The sequence below is a fragment of the Cryptotermes secundus genome, unplaced genomic scaffold (assembly GCF_002891405.2).
Source record: "Cryptotermes secundus unplaced genomic scaffold, Csec_1.0 scaffold2369, whole genome shotgun sequence".
NCBI lineage: Eukaryota > Metazoa > Arthropoda > Insecta > Blattodea > Kalotermitidae > Cryptotermes > Cryptotermes secundus.
This window is the reverse complement of record NW_019743198.1, coordinates 27,913-46,808: the sequence shown is the minus strand read 5'-3', so window position 1 is coordinate 46,808 and position 18,896 is coordinate 27,913. Positions and strand designations below refer to the sequence as shown.

The window sequence follows — 18,896 nt, the reverse complement described above, 5'->3', positions numbered from 1 at the left end:
TGTAATGACACTAGGCCATGCTTGTTTGTGCCTCAACTGGGGAGTTACATCAGTGTACCATCATAAACAATAATGACTACTACTCTGCAGGATTTCAGGTTCTCATAACAGTTGACTATGAAAATTCCTATCTTCTGGTATGCGACACCATGACGTTCAGTAGAAGTTCACCAGCTGCTTGCTTCTGACTGGTTGTTTCCTCAGCTCACTCTTCAACACTGATGATGGAGGCAGTATGTTCCTCCCAGATGTCAGTGAACATCTACTGGTCTAAGAAGTCTGTCTTCTGGGTTATATGACATGTAATCCACTGAAAGCTGAGGAACAAGTCACCACTATCTTCAGGCTCAAAGAATAAGCTAAGCAGAGCTTTCCACCTGCTTCATACTGGTTTCTTGCTTGGCTTATTCTTCAACCCTGCAAGATGGAGGCGACATGCTCATCTGAAATGTCCGTTAACTTTCAACACACTCTACAGCATTACAACCCAGAAGATATAGTTCTTCAGAACCACCTGCCAGAGCCTCAGATTCTACTGACTGCACAGCACCATATCCCAAGAGAAAGAACTCTTCATCACTGCTTCTGTTTTCTTGACTATGACATCACCGACCAATGCGAAAGTGACTCACAACCGTATTTCTGTTTCATATCAATTGCAGCCTTAGGAAAACAATGAAAACCTTTTTATGCTGTAAGATTTAATAGCCCTATTTCTGAGTACAAGTTTGTAAAACATTTTGACACATGAGTAGTAATCACTAGGGGAAGCAACAGGATATGTATGATTGAAATGTCAATGTATAACATATGAGTTCTGCATTATAGGAATAATAATTTGAGTGGGATACCAGAGTGCAGGACCAGAGAGTTGAACTCCAGCATCACAAGTGTACACTGTAATACATAAAATAAAGTATTCATTCATGCAACTATTCATAAAGTAGCTCATTCTATAGGAAAGCCTTACTTTTCTTCAGTAGTTTCCAAATAAATTTTTGGAGCATTATTTTCTGGGCAAACTTCACAGTTATATTAAAAATTTAATTACACAGAAACAACATGAAATGTGTAGAATGGTGCAATGTTTCATAATCTGAAGCCTATCAACATTACAGACTGGCACTCTAGAATTCTTCATTCACAAAACCTTACCTAAACAAAAGAAAAGAAAAAAAAACAACAAAAAAAACCCCAATTAAACATACAATTATGCTTGTTCCAACTTGATCTACAATCATAAAAGATGCTAATATTTACAAACATCAGCACTGCTTTTAGTACTCAAATATAAATCTTGAAGCTTCCAGTGCCTTCCTGACACCTTGTTTGCATTCTTGCATAATGATACTACTGTGATGGATTCGTCTGAGGTTTAAGTCTGAATGATCCTGACAATAAATGTAACTATTACTTCAGACACTATCGTCTTTGAGTTTCTATGTGCACAATGTTTTGAAAACCTGTTTCCATCATCAGGTGTAAGCAAGGGAAGGCTCCTACCAAGGAAATGAGACTAACTCTTTCTGATAGGTCCAAAGCAGAAATCCTTCCTCTCTTATATTTGAAAATGGAAAGAGATCCAGTCCAAAACTTTACATCTGAAAACCCTCAAGAGGATGGACAGTCTCTCAAATTTACTGCAAAGTAATACAAATGATCCATCACTAAGCAGCCTTTACACAATCTTACACACACCACTGGCCCTCTTATGGAAGAGGAAGCCCATCTACCCACACATCCCAAACTACGAAAACTCCATCAATCACCCACAAGTAGAATGTTTCAAAGCAATGGTGGGGCATGGGCAAAGGATGAGCACAAAATTATTTATATTAACAAAGGTGAAAACAAAACGATTAAAAAGGCAATCTAAAAATTATTTTGGTTCAAAATTATTTTTCAGAACATAATTTGGTAGGGACCCCTAAAGTCAGGGGATCCTAGGCAGCTTCCCACTGGATGAAGTGTCCCTGCAGACAAATAACAATTTAAGAAACTAATAAAGGAAGCAACAAGACCCATATAATTGTTTTTCATGTTGGTGAATATGGCTTCAAACGATACTGGAATTCAAGGAATCCTCAATTATGCACTTCCATCTTCATGGAATGCCCTATGGAGTTTTGTATATTTCAAATTGTCTGTAAATGACTAAATTACAGTTATCCATCTCATCAGATGTATTTGCTGCAAGTGCTCAGTCATGGCCCTTCAAAGCACACAATTAATACAGTTCACCCCCACATTACAAATGTTCAGGTTATGAAAGAATTTATTTATTTGTACGTTATTTAAAGATGTCAGTAACTCGGACTACACAGTGTCAAATGATTAGATGATAATGAATTTGAAAGGACTGTGAATGGAAGCAGTCATAGCCTCATTTTAAGGTATTTTGACAATTGCCTAGATGGACAGGGAGAAAGAAAACACAAACTATCTCGGAAGAGTCAGTGTTATTGCCAAGATGTGAACTTGCGCAAACTTCCTCAGTTGTCTTATGGAATTTTGTCCCTTATACAAATTATGAAACAGGCTACTAATTCATTTTAATGAAAATTTAGAATAAACATTCATATTTTTAAAAACACAAACTGCGAAGCAACAGTAAATTCAGACCGCATATGCACAGCACTGGTTAGCCTGTATTCATATATCCATTATGTATGGATTGTTGGTAGCATGGTAGCTGTTGCACCTTATATTACACAATGCAGTGTATTACCCTTACTTAATATGTCTGGAACAAGACTATCAGGTTCAGTGTAAAACGGCATGTTTTTGTTAAAACTGTGAACTGAAAAGATTTCCATAGGAATGTGTTTCTATTTCCAACTGGTGAGTCAAATGAAAGAGAGTTCATATTATCAAATTCCATGGTACAAACACATTTTCAAGAACCCATCCCTTCTATAATGTGAGGGTGTGCTATAACAGTAAACAAATTTTTACAGCGCTTGCAACTTCAAGATACATCCGTAAACCTTTCACTTAGTACCAATACTGTTATGACAGCAATTATTTCTCATCCTGAGAAATTTCATCCAGACAGGAAAATAGCTGAAAGGTCGTTATGTACCTTCAGACTTGCATGACAGCATCCTTTCAAAGAATTATTCAAAAATGTTTTTCCATCCTCTTGGTACTCCATTGGTCCAATGAATTTAATTTTTACTGAAAATGAACTTAAATTAATTAATGTAACAATAATAATTTTAACCCTTTACAAACACTAATGTTTTTCTGCTTTAGACAACAAATGTCATTTCTCAGTCTTCATTAACTTTTACCCATGCAGTGCACAACCATGACATACACAGGCCCTTGCAGGCCTAGCGTTGCAACGTTTTGAATATAAATCCCATTACTAACAAGTTCAAATCTGGATGAAAGTGCCACAGTAGGGGACATTTAAATACCCTGTTCCTGGACCACAATAAGATATTAAACTTAAAAAAGAAAACCATATGTAAAAGGACCAATGCAAATAAATGTAAGTCTAGGGCAATACCCACCCTTTAATGGAGTACACACATTTTCCGAACACATTCTTTGCTAATCTGCATACCTAATAGTGCCTGATGTGTATTAACTGCAGTTACAAATGTGTCATTGTAGGCTTAGTAGTACTACAGACATAACAGAGTACAAAAGTCAGAAAGTTTTCTTCTTTTTATAGTAAGTATTCATCACATTAAAATATGTTTCAACAATACATGTAGACTGAATTCAAAAGCACCATTTAATGCAATAGGTCACCCTCAGGGGTGTCTTAGATAAGTATAAAAGGAAACTTACATAAATGATTTAAAAATTACTCACAGGTATACACAGTGTGACAATTAACTTCTCAAACTAAGGCCATAAAAACCCTCACAAAAGTGATAAAATATTTATTAATACCATCACTCAATATAGTCCCCACCTGCTTCCATACAATGTTTACATCGCTCATACAATGAATTGGATGCCCAACAAAATGCTTCTTCCTGCATCCCCTTCAGTCACAGTCTGTTGGATCGATGAAACACCCTCGAATCTCATCCCGTTCATCGCAATTTTTAATTTAGGGAACAGAAAAAAGTTAGCCAGTGCTAAAACAGGGGAGTAGGATGGATGGGATAACATGGTGTTCCTCTTTTTGCCAAAGGTTTGGAGACAAAGCCTGAACAATGTGATGGTGCATTGTCGTGCAGAAGATACCAGGACCCACTTCAGGCCTATTGCAATGAACTCGAGCAACCAATCTCTTAATCACATCTTTATGACATTTACCGTTTACAGTCTGGTTTTCTGGCACAGATTCACCTTTAGCATCACAAAATGTAGTCAACACTGTTTTCACCACCGATTTTTGCATTCTCACATTCTGAGCTTCTATATACCTCTTATGCCATTCAAACACACTTGTTCTCGATACACATTCTTCAACGTGCACACTTTTCGACAACTCAAACGTTTCAGCAGCTTTTTCTTTAAATTTACACAGAACTTAATTAGTGCTCTTTGTTCCATTTTGAAGCCTTCAACATGACAAAAAACTAATTTCACCAAACCAATTGTAATCCTCATATGCATCAACCAAAAAGTTGAAACTTTCACATCTTAAACAAAATTTCTCTCTATTCCCCCATAGATGGGAGTTAGTAGTATTACTGTAATAGCATCAGTTTGGGAACTTTACTGTCACACTGTGTATACTCGTACATTCAAAATAATATAAAAATTTAAACTATCACTATAGTGCAAGGATGAAGATGTACAGAATCATTCAGTTTTAATTTCATTTTTATTATCATTCAACAATCCATACACACAGGCATTACAACCATTTGGATAGCGAAATTGTCAGATTCTCTCATTTTCATTTATATCCTCCTCTTGTAGTTTTTCTGACCTTTCTAACCACATCCAGTGGCATTTTCCTACAGTGGAAGGTCTGTCTTGTTCAGACTGGTGAAGCTGATAAAAATGGACTGATTCATCTTCAACCTTGTACTATTCTGATATTTTAAATGTTAATATTATTTATATACCTAAGATTAGGTTTCAAATAATTCATGTAAGATTAAATGTAAAGCTTCCATTAGGACTGTTTGGACACCCCTGAAGATAGCCTAATACCTAAAATATGCAGGGCAAGATAATCATTATTTGATAAGAGGTGCTTATGAATTCAGTATACGAACTGTGCAATGGCAATACCAACTTCTACTAAAACTTGTAAATTTTAATGAGATCTGCACTTTGTTCCCCTTGTATGGTGACCCACTTTTGTGAAACGTGATGAAGTTCAATTTATGCTTCATGTAATGAAGTTTCACAACCAAATGCATGGAAACTAAAATTCTGTCCAACAACTTTTAGGGTATATTCAATAACAATATGTTTTAAGGTTATCACAGCAGTGGGTAGTGTGGTCTTCTTGGTGTGACCCTATGCAGTCCTGTAGTCAGACAACAATGTTACAAAGGAACATGCACCCTTCACCTTCAGGGTCAAAGGGTGTAGGTTTCAGACTTAGCTCGGTTATGATGCAGATTAAAAGAAAGGCAGTGCCTGACACCCAAGGAAGGCATAAGGAAATGGAATTCGATCCAGGCCAATTGTAATGGTGGACAGGAAGACAGGCTTTCTAAGGAGCACAACAAATTTTTTGTTCATGTAGGAAATAGAATTGTGAAGACAGCCCTTTCAAGGAGCACAATATTGTTTTCAGAAAGAGAAGTAAAACTGTTCAAAATAACTTTTCATGGTACCTATACACTTTTCTCACAGGTGGAAAAACTGGACCTTGAGAATTGTGAATGGACAGATCTTTACAGGGATGGGATCCAGTGCTTTATTCCTTCTGTACCACCTTCCTATATAACCAAGCAAATTCCTCGACCTACTCACTTCAGTCTTGAAGGTGGTATGTTCCCCAAAATATCAGTACTCCATCGACAAGAATGAGACATGCAGTAGCATAGCTGGTTAAGGCACTATGCTACATGGCAGAAGGTTTCACGTTCAATTCCCAAAGAGGTCACTGGATTTTTCAACTGACATAATCCTTCCAGCCGCATTATGGACCTGGGGTCGAATCAGCCTCTAGAAGAAATAAGTACCAGGAGTCTTTCTGGGGGTAAATGGTGGCCAGCCAGTGTGTTAGTCTGACAATCTCACCACCATCTATGAGCTAATTGTCTAGAAAATGTGAGAGCCTTGACATCAAACACTATGGGCCTCCAAGGCCTGTTACAGGGATAGCTTTATCTAGATTTACAAGACTACAAAGTGCCAACAGGAAGAAGACCACAATCTACGAACAATCAAATTATTAAATTTTACTGAAATCCACTGAGTAGTTTAAGAAATTAAACATGTGGGTGGACACACATAACCTCCACATTTTGCAGAACTTTTTATGTATACAATGAAGTCTTCTTGGCCCAACAGCCATGTTAATATGGAGTTAGCATCTAACATTCTGAAAACCATCTACATGTCCACCATCAAGGGTTGATGTCATATCAGTACAGAAATCTCTAACAAGATGGACACTAGCTCTATGCTGACACAGCTGACTGCCTGAGAATACTACTACTGCCATCAAAGCTTCAAATCACATAAAATTCTTGTGTGATTTGTACAAATGAAACACAAAAACCTACTAGAATTTTATGTTTTACTAATTTACTATGCCTCATTATGCTAAACCATCCTGCTGTCATACTAAAACAAAATTATACAACTGCAAAGATATATTTAATAAAAGTTCATACTTAACAAGCAAGGATATTCATATCACTCAGTCAAAATTTACAGCAATAAAACTGTTATTAAAATATATTATGCAACACAGTAATATACAATCATCTATTAATCAAAACTCATGACAAATTTGTGCTGCAATAAATGATGTGATACAAATTTTATCTAAGTTTAAATGTTTCTGACAATGTGGATAATAAACTGGCAAATTGTATGGGAAAGTTTTACTTTTCTTCAGTGCTTTACGAATAAGATCAGGATGTGAAAAATATTACTTTCTGGGCGACATTCACAGTTTGTTAAAAACCATAACTAAGTGAAAACGACATGCATTGTGCAGAAAGGTAATTTTTTCAGTCTGAAAAATGGTGGCAGGGTAAAGGGGGACGGCATCTGTCCCCTCCTGGATTTTTAATAAAAAATCACATTAAAAAAGAGAAGGAAATATAACAAACCATCTATGCTTCAATATACAGACCCACTACTCTAACATGATCTGTAAAAACATTCTGATTGATTTGCATATACATTTGTAAGCAAAGTTTCTGGTTGCCCTCTTTTGGAAAAAGATCTTGGTAGTGCCCACAATTTGAAAACATTATCAGTAATACAAACTGGCACTCTGTACAGAACAAAAGCCAAAACAAAACATAAACTACATTTCTATCATCTTTATTTCTGACAGTGTCCACTGTCTTGAATTTTGTAAAACTTTATGTTTTGGAAACCTGATCCGTTTCCAAAACATGTTTGAAAAAACTCAAGACAATGTCCATGATAACAGTCATGCTTATTACAAATTTTAACATTTATGAAAGTGTCTGAACAATAGAGAATAAAAGCAATGAAATTCAACTGTTTTAGTCTATGACATAGGAGGACACAAGTCTATATGCCACTACACATTGCAACAGTTCTTTGCCTGTCAGACACCAACACATTCCTTACTGTGTGGCCTGTTTTGTATGAACAATAATCAATTCTTATGTTATAAGTCTGCATGAGGTCTTAAGTTCTTACTCCACATTTCAGATGTGACATAGTGTAGTGCAGTAGATAGATACCAATGTTTCAGAGGAATATGTTCCCTCCATCTTCAGGGTAGAAGAGTATACCAAATGAGGAGAAACAGCATGAATCAGGAAATGGAGGAAATACGCTGAGTCTAATTCTGAACAAAAAGAAACCGTTGGGCCTCTAAAGCAGCTGTTATCATAGGGCAGATGCCAACAGGGAAAAAAATAAGCGATGGAAGAAGGAAGGTGAATGAAAGAGAAAAAAATAGAATAAAATGCAATAAAGATAATTCTTATGCTTAGATTTTCACAGCTGCATGATGTAAGACTTCAGCCATCAAGAATATGCCATGCAGAATGCTGGTTTTCCAGTGTTTTGGCTAACATTGCAATTTCCACCTTAAGGATTAATGAATTTAGGAGGCTTTTGACAACACAGATTTTGCAGTGGGTCATGAGTTGGAGGTGACACTGTCATTCGATGAGACAGATAAGTAAAATAAAGAGATAAAGGGAGAAAAGGAGGACAGCAAGAAGCAGAATGGCTCTCAAAATGGCGGTTCTCAATATGTACCTACCTATCTACCAAATTACACTATATCACACCCCAAAAGAGTGTAATCTTAGTGCAAGAATGGTGAAACAGAAACAGAATTAACAGGCACCAGTTCCAATGACACACAAGTCAACAAGACCCTTTTCTCTGATTTCCACTGTCATTACAATTTTAAATCACTTCACAGTCAACCAAGGTGCCTAATACATCTACGCACTCTATCAACACTGTGTTAACTTCAATATGTAACTGTGTGTGCAGACAAATTATACAATTTTAAAAATTAATTCTGAATAAATCAAAGTGCTTGACAAACAGGAGAAGTGATGAGAGGAGAAGCTACTGCACTGGCAAAGAAAAGAATGCATCTGAGAAGCGAGTAGACATAGCAACAAAATGTGTAACCTAACTACAACTGTGCAAGACTTGAGGTTCTTATAGCACTGAATATGAATGATTACATCTTCTAGGGTGTCATGCCATGTAGCCTAACAGAAGGTTAGTGGCAAGCAGAATTACCTCTCCTTGCTGATAGCTGCTTGGCTTGCTCTTCGAGCCTTAAGATGGAGGTAATATGGACCTCTGAAACAAGTATACTTCTACCAGACTATATGGCATCACATCCCAGAAGAAATTTAGCTCCATCTGCTTGGTAAAATAAAAGAACAGTGAAGTTATCCTGTATTTAATTAAGCACCACACCATGAAGGTGTATGAGGAGTGAAGGTAAAGTTCCAAGCACTCTTAACCTGGGCAGTAGATGGAGGTTAATGATCAGCTTTATATTCCCAGAGAAATAACTCTTGTACCCAATGGAAAGTAAGCTGGGTGGGCCCCAGAGCCAGTCTAGATGTTGTGAAGAGAAAAATCTCTTGTTCTTGCAGTGAATCAAACCCCAATTCTGCAGTTGTCCAGCTTGAAGCCTAGTCGCTATGAGTAAGCTATCCTGGTTTCCACAACTGCTCAAATGCTGAATGTTTTTTTCTTTGCCTGCAGACTAACAATCTCTCTCACCTTCCTTCCAGTTTGACAAGCAATTTAACCACTGTTATCTGGGCTTAGGAGAGTTAAAATCTTGCCAACAACAAACTGAACTTCCAACATACTGTATTTATCTGACTATAAGTCAACAGTTTATTTCTATTTTCTTTGGCATTCAAAAGTATGGTGTCAACCCACGTCATAGCTCAGGCCAGGTGAGACACTGGCTTCTCAGCACACAGACTTGGGTCAGTCATGCATGTCTTTGTCAGTGGGAGATGTGGCACTGATGGAGGTACATTCAGAGCTTCTTTGGTTTTCCTTTGCTAATCATCATTCCACTACTGCTCACACTCGTCTATCATCCCCTGAGGTGTGAAACAGCCCTGACCAGGCACCATGTTATAAGATCTTCAGTCTTTGTGCCGGAGGGCTCGCCTCAACTGGCACTGACTGGTTAGAATATGGAAGCAGTATCTTTTTGGAACATAAATATACTGTGATATCATGCCTGAAAGCCAAAATAGTTCACTGCTAGGCAATGGCTTGGTAAACAGGTTCCACAGAAATGAACACATACGAGTATGCAACAACAGAAGAACTGATGTTTCTATGCAATGGTGAGGTAAACACACCTCTATAACAATTGAGGAATTGTAAGGAAATGGTGTTTTCTGTTGAGGCTGACATGAGGCTACATAACAAGGATCCCAGGCCAGGTGAGATATAATAAATGAGGGGGTCTTGAGATGGCAGCCGAAGATGATTGAGAAGAGATGGCAATGAGTTCAGCTGACATTTCAGTCAGCCTGTGAAGAGAAGACTCTACATGTGATATATGGAGTGTGTTATTCAGTGAGACGGGTATAATTGCTGTGTTCAAATCCATTCCCAGGATACGGCTACTGAAGACTGAGAACCCTAGTGTGTGCGCAACAGTGAACTGTAAAATGGAGATCAGCAGTAGCGCTGTAATTATATGTAGTGGTGTGTATAAGTGGTCAATAAACCCAATATCTAATCCATACCCTCTCCATAGTTACCCCCACTATGACAATAGTCATACCAATACCATAAAGTTACCAAAGTTGCCAGATGTGCACTGATCATTCCTAATTGTTACAAACAGATGTTTGGGCTTGTTTGTTCATTACTTAATGACACTGTTACCATCTAGGGTATACAGAGTTAAATGTCAGGATGACTGACGACTGATGAATTAGAAAGGATTTGGAAAGGAGTGGCCACGGCATATTCAAGATGATACTCCTGAATTTGCCTGAAGGGTACCCACTATTCTGGCTGGGATTCAAAGTGAGTACTTCCTTCATACATATCTAAAGTGTTACCACTAGACCACACTGTTCAGTGTATTTTGGCTATGATATATGGTACTGTAACATGTAGTATCGTCCCTATGCAACAATCACGAGATGGAAGATGTGTTGCTTGGTAAGAGCAAGTAAACACAGCAACAATACCTGGGCTATTGGTAGGCAAATGCTCGGTAAACTGGTTCCTGCAGCAACGGATACACATGCAAAAGTCAAGGGATTGTTGGACTGTAACAATGGAAATGGAGTTTTCTATGTGATTTGTGCTGAAAAGTTACAAACAGGGTCACTTGAGTTCCAGAGCAGTCAGTTGAATAAAGAGACGTGAAACATCTGGTTGGTGAGTGAGAGAGTTCAGTTCAACATACTAACCCTGCGAATGGCTGAGAAGTATGAAAAAACACAAGGATTTCAATATTTATTTATTTATAGTATACTGAACAATGCTGTCAGTAAATAAGACTATATAGTGACAAATGATTCGATAATAGTAAATTAATAATGAGTAAGAATATGGGACTTAATGCCCCTAGTCTAATTTAAGATAGTATAATGTCATTTGCCTGGAGGGACTCATGAGGACTATTATGAACTTCACAGTCAAGATAATCAGTGTGTCCCAATGAAAATTCAACCTGAGGACTTCCCAAATAATAGTTATTTTTCCTTAAAATTTTCCACTCCAATGGAAGTCATCTTACAAACACATACAAACAGTATGAGTCAGCAAATTCAGCATAAAATCCGATCTTCTTACACATGCACACATAATTTTTTCATGTTATGTCATTATCAACACAATCTTTGCTTATTTCTGTCACAGACACATGCACTAATTAGACGCATAAATAAATTAAGCACCACTTAAAGGTTTACAGCATAAAATTTTCAACATTTATCTTTAAAGCTTTGTAACATCAATTAATAACAATATAAATATCTTTCATAAACAAAATAATTAAAATACAGCCAGCAACCCATTAACCTTCAAATGGTGGATCTGCTAAGTGCTCTTTTTAAGCTGGTAGATGCAGGTACATCTGCTGTTGCATCGCAAGTTTTGAGCTTAAGGCTAAAACCAAACATCAGACCAGTAAACATGTTTTTAGAGAGGGAAAAAAAATAGCACTGATGTGCTACACATCAACCACAGATATTTTCACCTCAGGATGAATACACCTGCACTGAGATACCACTGATAAAAACAAATCATCTCTGCTAACAATTGCAAAAAGCCAAGCCTGGCCAGCATATGCATGGCCCCTTACCTGGGACTTATCACCTGTACATAATCACACTGTATTCACAAATAAAAAATTACATACAAGAAGGGCTTAAGAAGTTCTGCCCTTAACCCATTCACAGTCATGCTTCCAAACTGGGATTTTATTTTCCGAACTTTCTATATTCAAAATGTTTTGACCCTTTCAAGCTTTGAAAGCTGCATTTCAACATTTATCTACATTTAGGTCACCTGATACAACTGGTACTTCACCTGGTAAGGTGATGGGATTTGCAGTGAATGTGTTAAAAGCAAAACCCAGTATTATCAAATTGACTTCCAGCTTAAAGTACAGAAAAGTCAGACATCAATACACATATTGTACTGATAAACATAGTACGGAGACTGTGATACATCTAAATGAAAACACATATACATCTGTATATCTTCATTAAGATACCAAGTAACCAATTTAAATTCCATCAGTACAATATTATTGTCACATGTAGAAGCAATCTAAACCACCCATCAAACACAGACTATCATATTCAACAGTGAACTTCACCATCTGAATGTGACATTGGGTGGACAGCTGTCATTCACTCTGAGTGACATGCTCTGGTATAATACTAAGACTTCGCAATAACAGCCATCAAAGTTAACGAAAATCATCTCTAGTTATAATGACTCTGTGAGATGAACTGTCGTTAAATGTGCGTTTATGTTTCACAAATTAATTTCATGTTAAAATTTGACATTTAAAAAACAAGTGAGCACGGTTTGTTTACCCCCATATCAGCATCATGTGCAACATTAGAGCAGCATACACTTTATCGGTCTTCTTTTCCTTCGGTTCTTCTCGAGCTCCGGTGGTTGTGAGCGAATTATACGCACGACCTGGAATATACAGCGATGTTAAATGAACTGATTGTCTAAAACACATTACATCACATCTATCAAGTGCATGTCAGAATCCTCCACTGGTTAGCGCAAGAAACATACAAACAGGAAACGACTTTTCTGGTGTGAATGGGCCAACCCTACCTTATCATCTTCATTTGCAATCAGTCTTATGAGCTGCAAATTAATTTCATAAAGATTAAAATAGAAACACACACTTTAATCTGAAATATACAACTCCAGCCATCTGCTGTGCCTGGGTATAAACTACCAAAAGAGATATCAAAGAATATAAATAACAAAGATATAAACACTTCATGAATGATAAAACTGTGGTTGTAAATTCAAAAGTTTGTGGAAGAATGCTTCCATCCCTAGATCCCTACTGGAGCACGACAATGTCTGAAGCCTTCAGCCACAGGAAAGGCATAATATTTGTGGACGGATGTACTGAAGAACCTGCAGTTTATTAACCAACTACTTCATCTCTACAGTCCATCACACACAACAGATAACCATCAGGCTTATTCAAGAAGTTACCAATTTCTATGGAATCTGAAGATCTGTTCCCATGCTTATAAGGGCCCATTAACTTCAATGCTCCGTGTAAGTCATTTGAAAATAAATGCAAAAGAACATACAGAAACCTAAGATTCGGAAATATAAAGCTTGGATTTGACAGTAGCACCAGGAATGAAAAGTATTTTGCAGGATGCTCAAATGCCACGATACTGGCTACGGTACCTCATGGAAGGCAGCATCCACATTCAGGGGTGGATCTTTGGCACTCGTCTCTATATAGGGGATTCCCAACTTGAGAGCCAACTCCCGGCCGGATTCCTCGGTCACTTTCCGGAGGTGCACCAAATCCACTTTGTTTGCCACCAGTAGCATTGGGTACATGTCCCTACGGCACAAAATATTACACAGTGGACTATGTCCCCATAACAGCAACAGAAGGGAAAAGGTGATACCAGTTAAAGGCACACAAGTTTCAACCCTTCACTATGCTTATCACTTTCAATCCCATATCCAAGTTTGGCCATTTGCCAGTACTTCGCCCAGACTACCATATTCAGCCTAGGCTGGACAGCAACACACCACAAAACGATGTTTCTCTTAAAAAATTAATTCAGAGCACGTAATTCTTTCTTCTGACATTTGATGGATATTACTTTTTAGATGTAAGAAGATTCTTTGTCATTCATTTCTTAACTTTGAAACACTGCAAACCTTTAGCAAACAGAAAAATTGCCTGAACTGGAAAGCAGGCCAGTAGCAGAGTTGCTGGAAGTGACAGTGTTATTATTCCTTTACTGCAGACAAGCGGTACACATTCCTTCCACAGGTATGGTGGATTCTCTTGCCGGTATCATGACATATAGTAGCTCAAACTTGAGACAGAAGAACACCAGAATTTAGAAAAATAAATGTTGGATTTGACACCCTCACAGTGGTGACTACAGGTTGTAACAGTGTGTAGTTAGCAAAAAGCCCCATGTTTTGAAGGGACACATCACTTCCATCTTCAAGGTTGAAGAGTAAGCCAAGAAAGACTCCAATAGAAACAGGCAGCAAGTCAAGCTCAGCTTAATCTTCGGCCGTGAAGATGAGGGCAATATGTTCCTTCAAAACGTTAGACTGACTCTGAAGTAAATAATTTTACAACCCAAAAGTTCATAATCTTTAACAGAATAAGGTCTATTCATGTGATGTAGAAAAAAATGGGAACAGGGCTTCAAATCACCTCCAAGAACTACACCACTTACACATGACTTTAACAGCAATGGCTACTATACATACTGGCAAGAGCACACAGTAAATTTCATAAAATCTTCAAATGTTGTCTTGATCCATGGCAGAAAGGAGGGAAGTGGAAGGAAAGTTGCATTTATAAACATAATACACCCTTTTAATATGCAGAATTAATTCTGACCAACATCAATTAACAGCACTCTCTTCAATGCAAAGTGGTTGCTGGGCGATCAAGTGAGGTGGGGTGAAGAGGGAGCAGAGTACTGTATGCGTGACGAAGGTGGAGGGACCTGAGGACAGACAAGAACATCTGCAGGATTTGGGGTTCTCACAGTTGTGGTGATGAAGAGTTCTATGTTCTGGGAGATAAGACCATGCAGTCTATTGAAAGCCAACTGACGTTATGAATGAACATGTTCCCTCCAACTGCTTGCTACCTGCTTGAATCTGGGTTCTTGCTTGGGTTACTCTTCAGCCCTGAAGATGACACCTACAGGTTCCTCCAAAGTGTCTGTTGTCTTTCAACAGACTGCATGGTGTTACAGGGGCACCTAGTACCATAGCTGGTTGAGGCATTATGCTACAAGCCGGACAGTCGCGGTTTTGATTCCTGAATCGGTCACTGGATATTTTAAGTGGCCTAATCCATCCAGCCGCACTATGGCCCTGGTGTTGACTCAACCTCTAACAGAAATGAGTACCAGGAATCTTCATAGGGTTAAATGGTGGCTGACAACCTCACTGCCACCTGTGAGCCGACTGTCTAGAAAATGTGGCAGCCATCATGTCTCACAACCCTATGGGCCTCCACAGCCTGTTTATAGGGACGGCTTTACCTTTCTACATAGCCTTCAGAAGACAGAACTCATCAGAGAAAATATGGCCTACCAATTCAACCTCTTCTGCATATCTGTTGCTGTTAATCTTTCATGGAATGGGGATATCTTCAGCGTAATATTCCTTTATGGTTGCTTATGCAACTTCATTTTCTGTGACTTTTTTTTGGAACACAACTGAGAGATAAAGTGACAAGTACCTGATCAGCATGGCCTGCACAAAGAATGTATGCACAGTGCACTACTGGTTTTCATAATGAAGACCTGAACAGTCAACACCTCTTAAAAAAAAGGTATGTACACAGAATCTACACTCCTATTGCACTATTCTTTTATAAATTCTGCATACAGAACAGAACACACTATGAAGAGCCGAGGTCGTTACACATACCTGTCCTTAACTCTGAGTATCTGCGTGTGGAAATGAATGATGTTCTGATAACTCTGCTTGTCTGTAACTGAATATACCAACAGGAAGCCATCGCCCTTCCTCATGTACTGCTCACGCATTGCACTGAATTCCTCCTGGCCAGCAGTGTCCAGTACTAGCAACATAAATCTAGGCTCAGTACCTCACAGTAATGATCTGCACACTGATTCTATGCTAAATACCTCTCTGAAATGACCTACACACGAAAACTAGACCAGAGGAAGACAATTGCTTTTACTCAGTACCTGGATAGGAATGTTTCAAAGCACCTACAAAGCAAAAGACACATTTTGCAGTTAAAAAACTGGTACACAGCTGCCAATTATTGACACCAACTCAGAAAATTGAGGTTAAGGTAAAGCTATTCTTGTGCTTGACTACCCATCCACAGACCACAAGCTCAAAACATAGGTATCTGCATTAAAACTGCCACAGCTGAAGAAACTGGCTCCTTAGTAATATATCAGTAGAGCATTTCTGTCAGCATGTCATCATGTGTGACACACTAATGAGCAGAAGAAAGATTACACTTTCATTTGATTCATATCTGTGAATATTTGAAGAAGTAATGCGGTTTATTCCATGCAATTGCATTTACCACCAAGAAGCTTTTGAGAAATGTTTCATTGCCTACAGCTGTGTTTTCCAAACTCACCTATACTAAATATTACTGATTTGCATAAATTGTGGATTTGACTACTTTCTAAACAATCCCCTTTCTGAATGGTCACAACTAACAGCCTCTGAAACCACATTTCAAAATGAATATTACATACCATCCAGNTCATGGCAGCAGCCCTACGCCTACCTATTGTGCACACGGTGGATGCAGCTGCAAAGCTGCATGGACCACCTCAAGTGACAAGCCAGTTGCTGCAGCGTTTTCACCTGCAATTAATTTGTGATCTCAAGTAAAGCAAATTTGTACCTGTGCTTACCCAATTAAGTACTACATCATCAATATATGGGGGAGTGGACATATAGATCCACATTTGCTTGACCTTGGAATTAGTTGGAGGTCAGTGTCCAGCTTTACCCCTGTTGTATATGTGTTATTGTTTTATAAGAGCTATTTCATTTGGTAAAGGTGTTGTATACGCTATGTTATTTCATTAGCATTTACTCTTAATATGTTATTTCATTAGCATTTAATCTTAATAGAAATGTAACAGAAATGGTAGCGACACGTGAGGACGCAAGCATGCAGTCGAGATAACCAAGGGGGTCAGACGCGTGACCTCCATCTTAGGCAGCTGTGGCTGCTAAAAACGTGAACACATAGGGTACAGGAAGCGAAGCCCACAAAAAAAGGGGCAAGACATAAGCAAGCAAACTAACAGAGCTCTGCTCTGAAATATTCCTTACGACTGGTGGTGTTATTAAAACAAAGAATGAAAACCCAGTCTGATGCAGATGGAGCGAGAGACTAGTCGCTGACCGAGATAACGCTAAGTAGAGCCAAGACAGCCTTCCCTCCCTGGAACCCTAGCTATCAGTCCCCAGGTGTGGTGTATATGTGTAATCAACAGAAATTAGTTAATAAACTCACTTGCTGATTACACCACTCTTGTTGGATCAATCGATCGTCCTCTGTCAACCCGGATTCCCAGCGATTTCCACATGTGCCCAGCCTAGGTAGCACCAGACCTGACTTGTGCGCCGCTAACATCCATGATACGCCAGCGCCGGGCATCCAGCAAGGAACTTCGGGATACACCACCCCCAGGGAAAGAGACCCCCAGTACCCACTGGACCATTGGATGGGCACCAGAACCAGTCTAGATGACGCAGAGGAGATAAACTTCTTGACCCCACTGGGGCTCTAACTCCAACCCCTCTTGTCCAGTTCATAGCCACATACCCACTGTGCTGTCCTGACCCTTGAACTAATTAACTAAAACCGAGAATGATGGTGTAGCAGTAATGCTCTAGACTCATATACAGGAGATGCTCTTTGAATCTGGACAGAGCACTTGCAGTTCTGTTTCCGTGTTTTTCCTCACTCCCTCCAAGCCAGTATACTAACCCGATTAAGCCATAACTGCTTTCTTCCAAATCCTTTCCAATTCATCTGTCACACTAATATTTGACACTGTATAGCTTGGATACTGACAGCATCATAAACTAATCCACAATATTGTGACATGACACCTCAAAGGCGAAATTGTGGAGCCAGATGAGAAGTCTGTTGCTAGGGAATGGCTCTGCAAACATATTTCCTCAGCAACAGTCATCAGAGAGAGGAAGTTACATACAGACTATGACTGCAAGGGATCAGTTGAAAAATAAAATGACTGCTCATGAGCCTCAAGGGGCTTGGCACCAAGACGAATAAATGATTGGCAGTCGTAAAGTAACTCTGACTCTGACTAACCAGGTAACCACAAGGAACCGGACTCTTTTGACAAATGACTATATAGAATATCGATATGTAAAATTATAATACAGATGACATGTACTACTGATTTTGACTGTGGTATATGACATACCCATCCTCATCAGAGAGGGTGCCCCATATTGACAAAACCACAACTGTCTGACAGTAACAAGAATCCGGTCCTGGGCCCTACATGGGACCTGACATCAAGACCGACTGGACTGACTGACTGTTGGGTGTAATGTAACTCTGACAAAATCATGAAAATGCAAATGTTCACGACATTCAAAAAGGCAAAGCATGACACAGAAAATATAAGAGGCTAAAATTTGGTGGTGGTCAAGCATACGACCGTTCAAGTGACTAGGCAGCTGTTGCAACATGAACTACATTAGTTAGGGCATGATCTGCTGTGTCATGCCTTGACTGACAGAGGCCTTGTATATATTGTGGCATGTCTGCTGAAAGCCTGGAGAGTTTAACCAGAAGAGACATCCATTACTAATTTATGGCACACTAAACAGAGACAAGAATCTAGAGAAGTTGAGAGTACTGAGTCCGCAGATAGCAGCTGGAAGACAGGCCCATCGGAGGTTGTCGCACAAGCACCCTTGCAGAGGTGGAGAGGCCCCCATTGTATGCTGCTGCATAGCAATGCCATGTCTTCATGTGAGATAGGGCATAAGCCTGAAAGCAGGGGAATTCCACTGTTGGGTGATGCTACCTAGCA

At 38.9% G+C, this 18,896-nt stretch overlaps 1 protein-coding gene across 1 annotated transcript; it reads right to left on the bottom strand.

The window, feature by feature from the left end:
* Positions 1 to 10,142: 10,142 nt before the first annotated feature.
* LOC111874107 (ras-related protein M-Ras) lies at positions 10,143 to 15,914 on the bottom strand. The gene is made up of 3 exons (XM_023869330.2): positions 15,751 to 15,914; positions 13,513 to 13,675; positions 10,143 to 12,765 (listed from the first exon to the last, which is right to left on the bottom strand). The coding sequence occupies exons 1-3, from the start codon at positions 15,912 to 15,914 to the stop codon at positions 12,682 to 12,684; spliced, it is 411 nt and encodes a 136-aa protein (XP_023725098.1). The 3' UTR covers positions 10,143 to 12,681.
* Between the last annotated feature and the right edge of the window lie 2,982 nt (positions 15,915 to 18,896).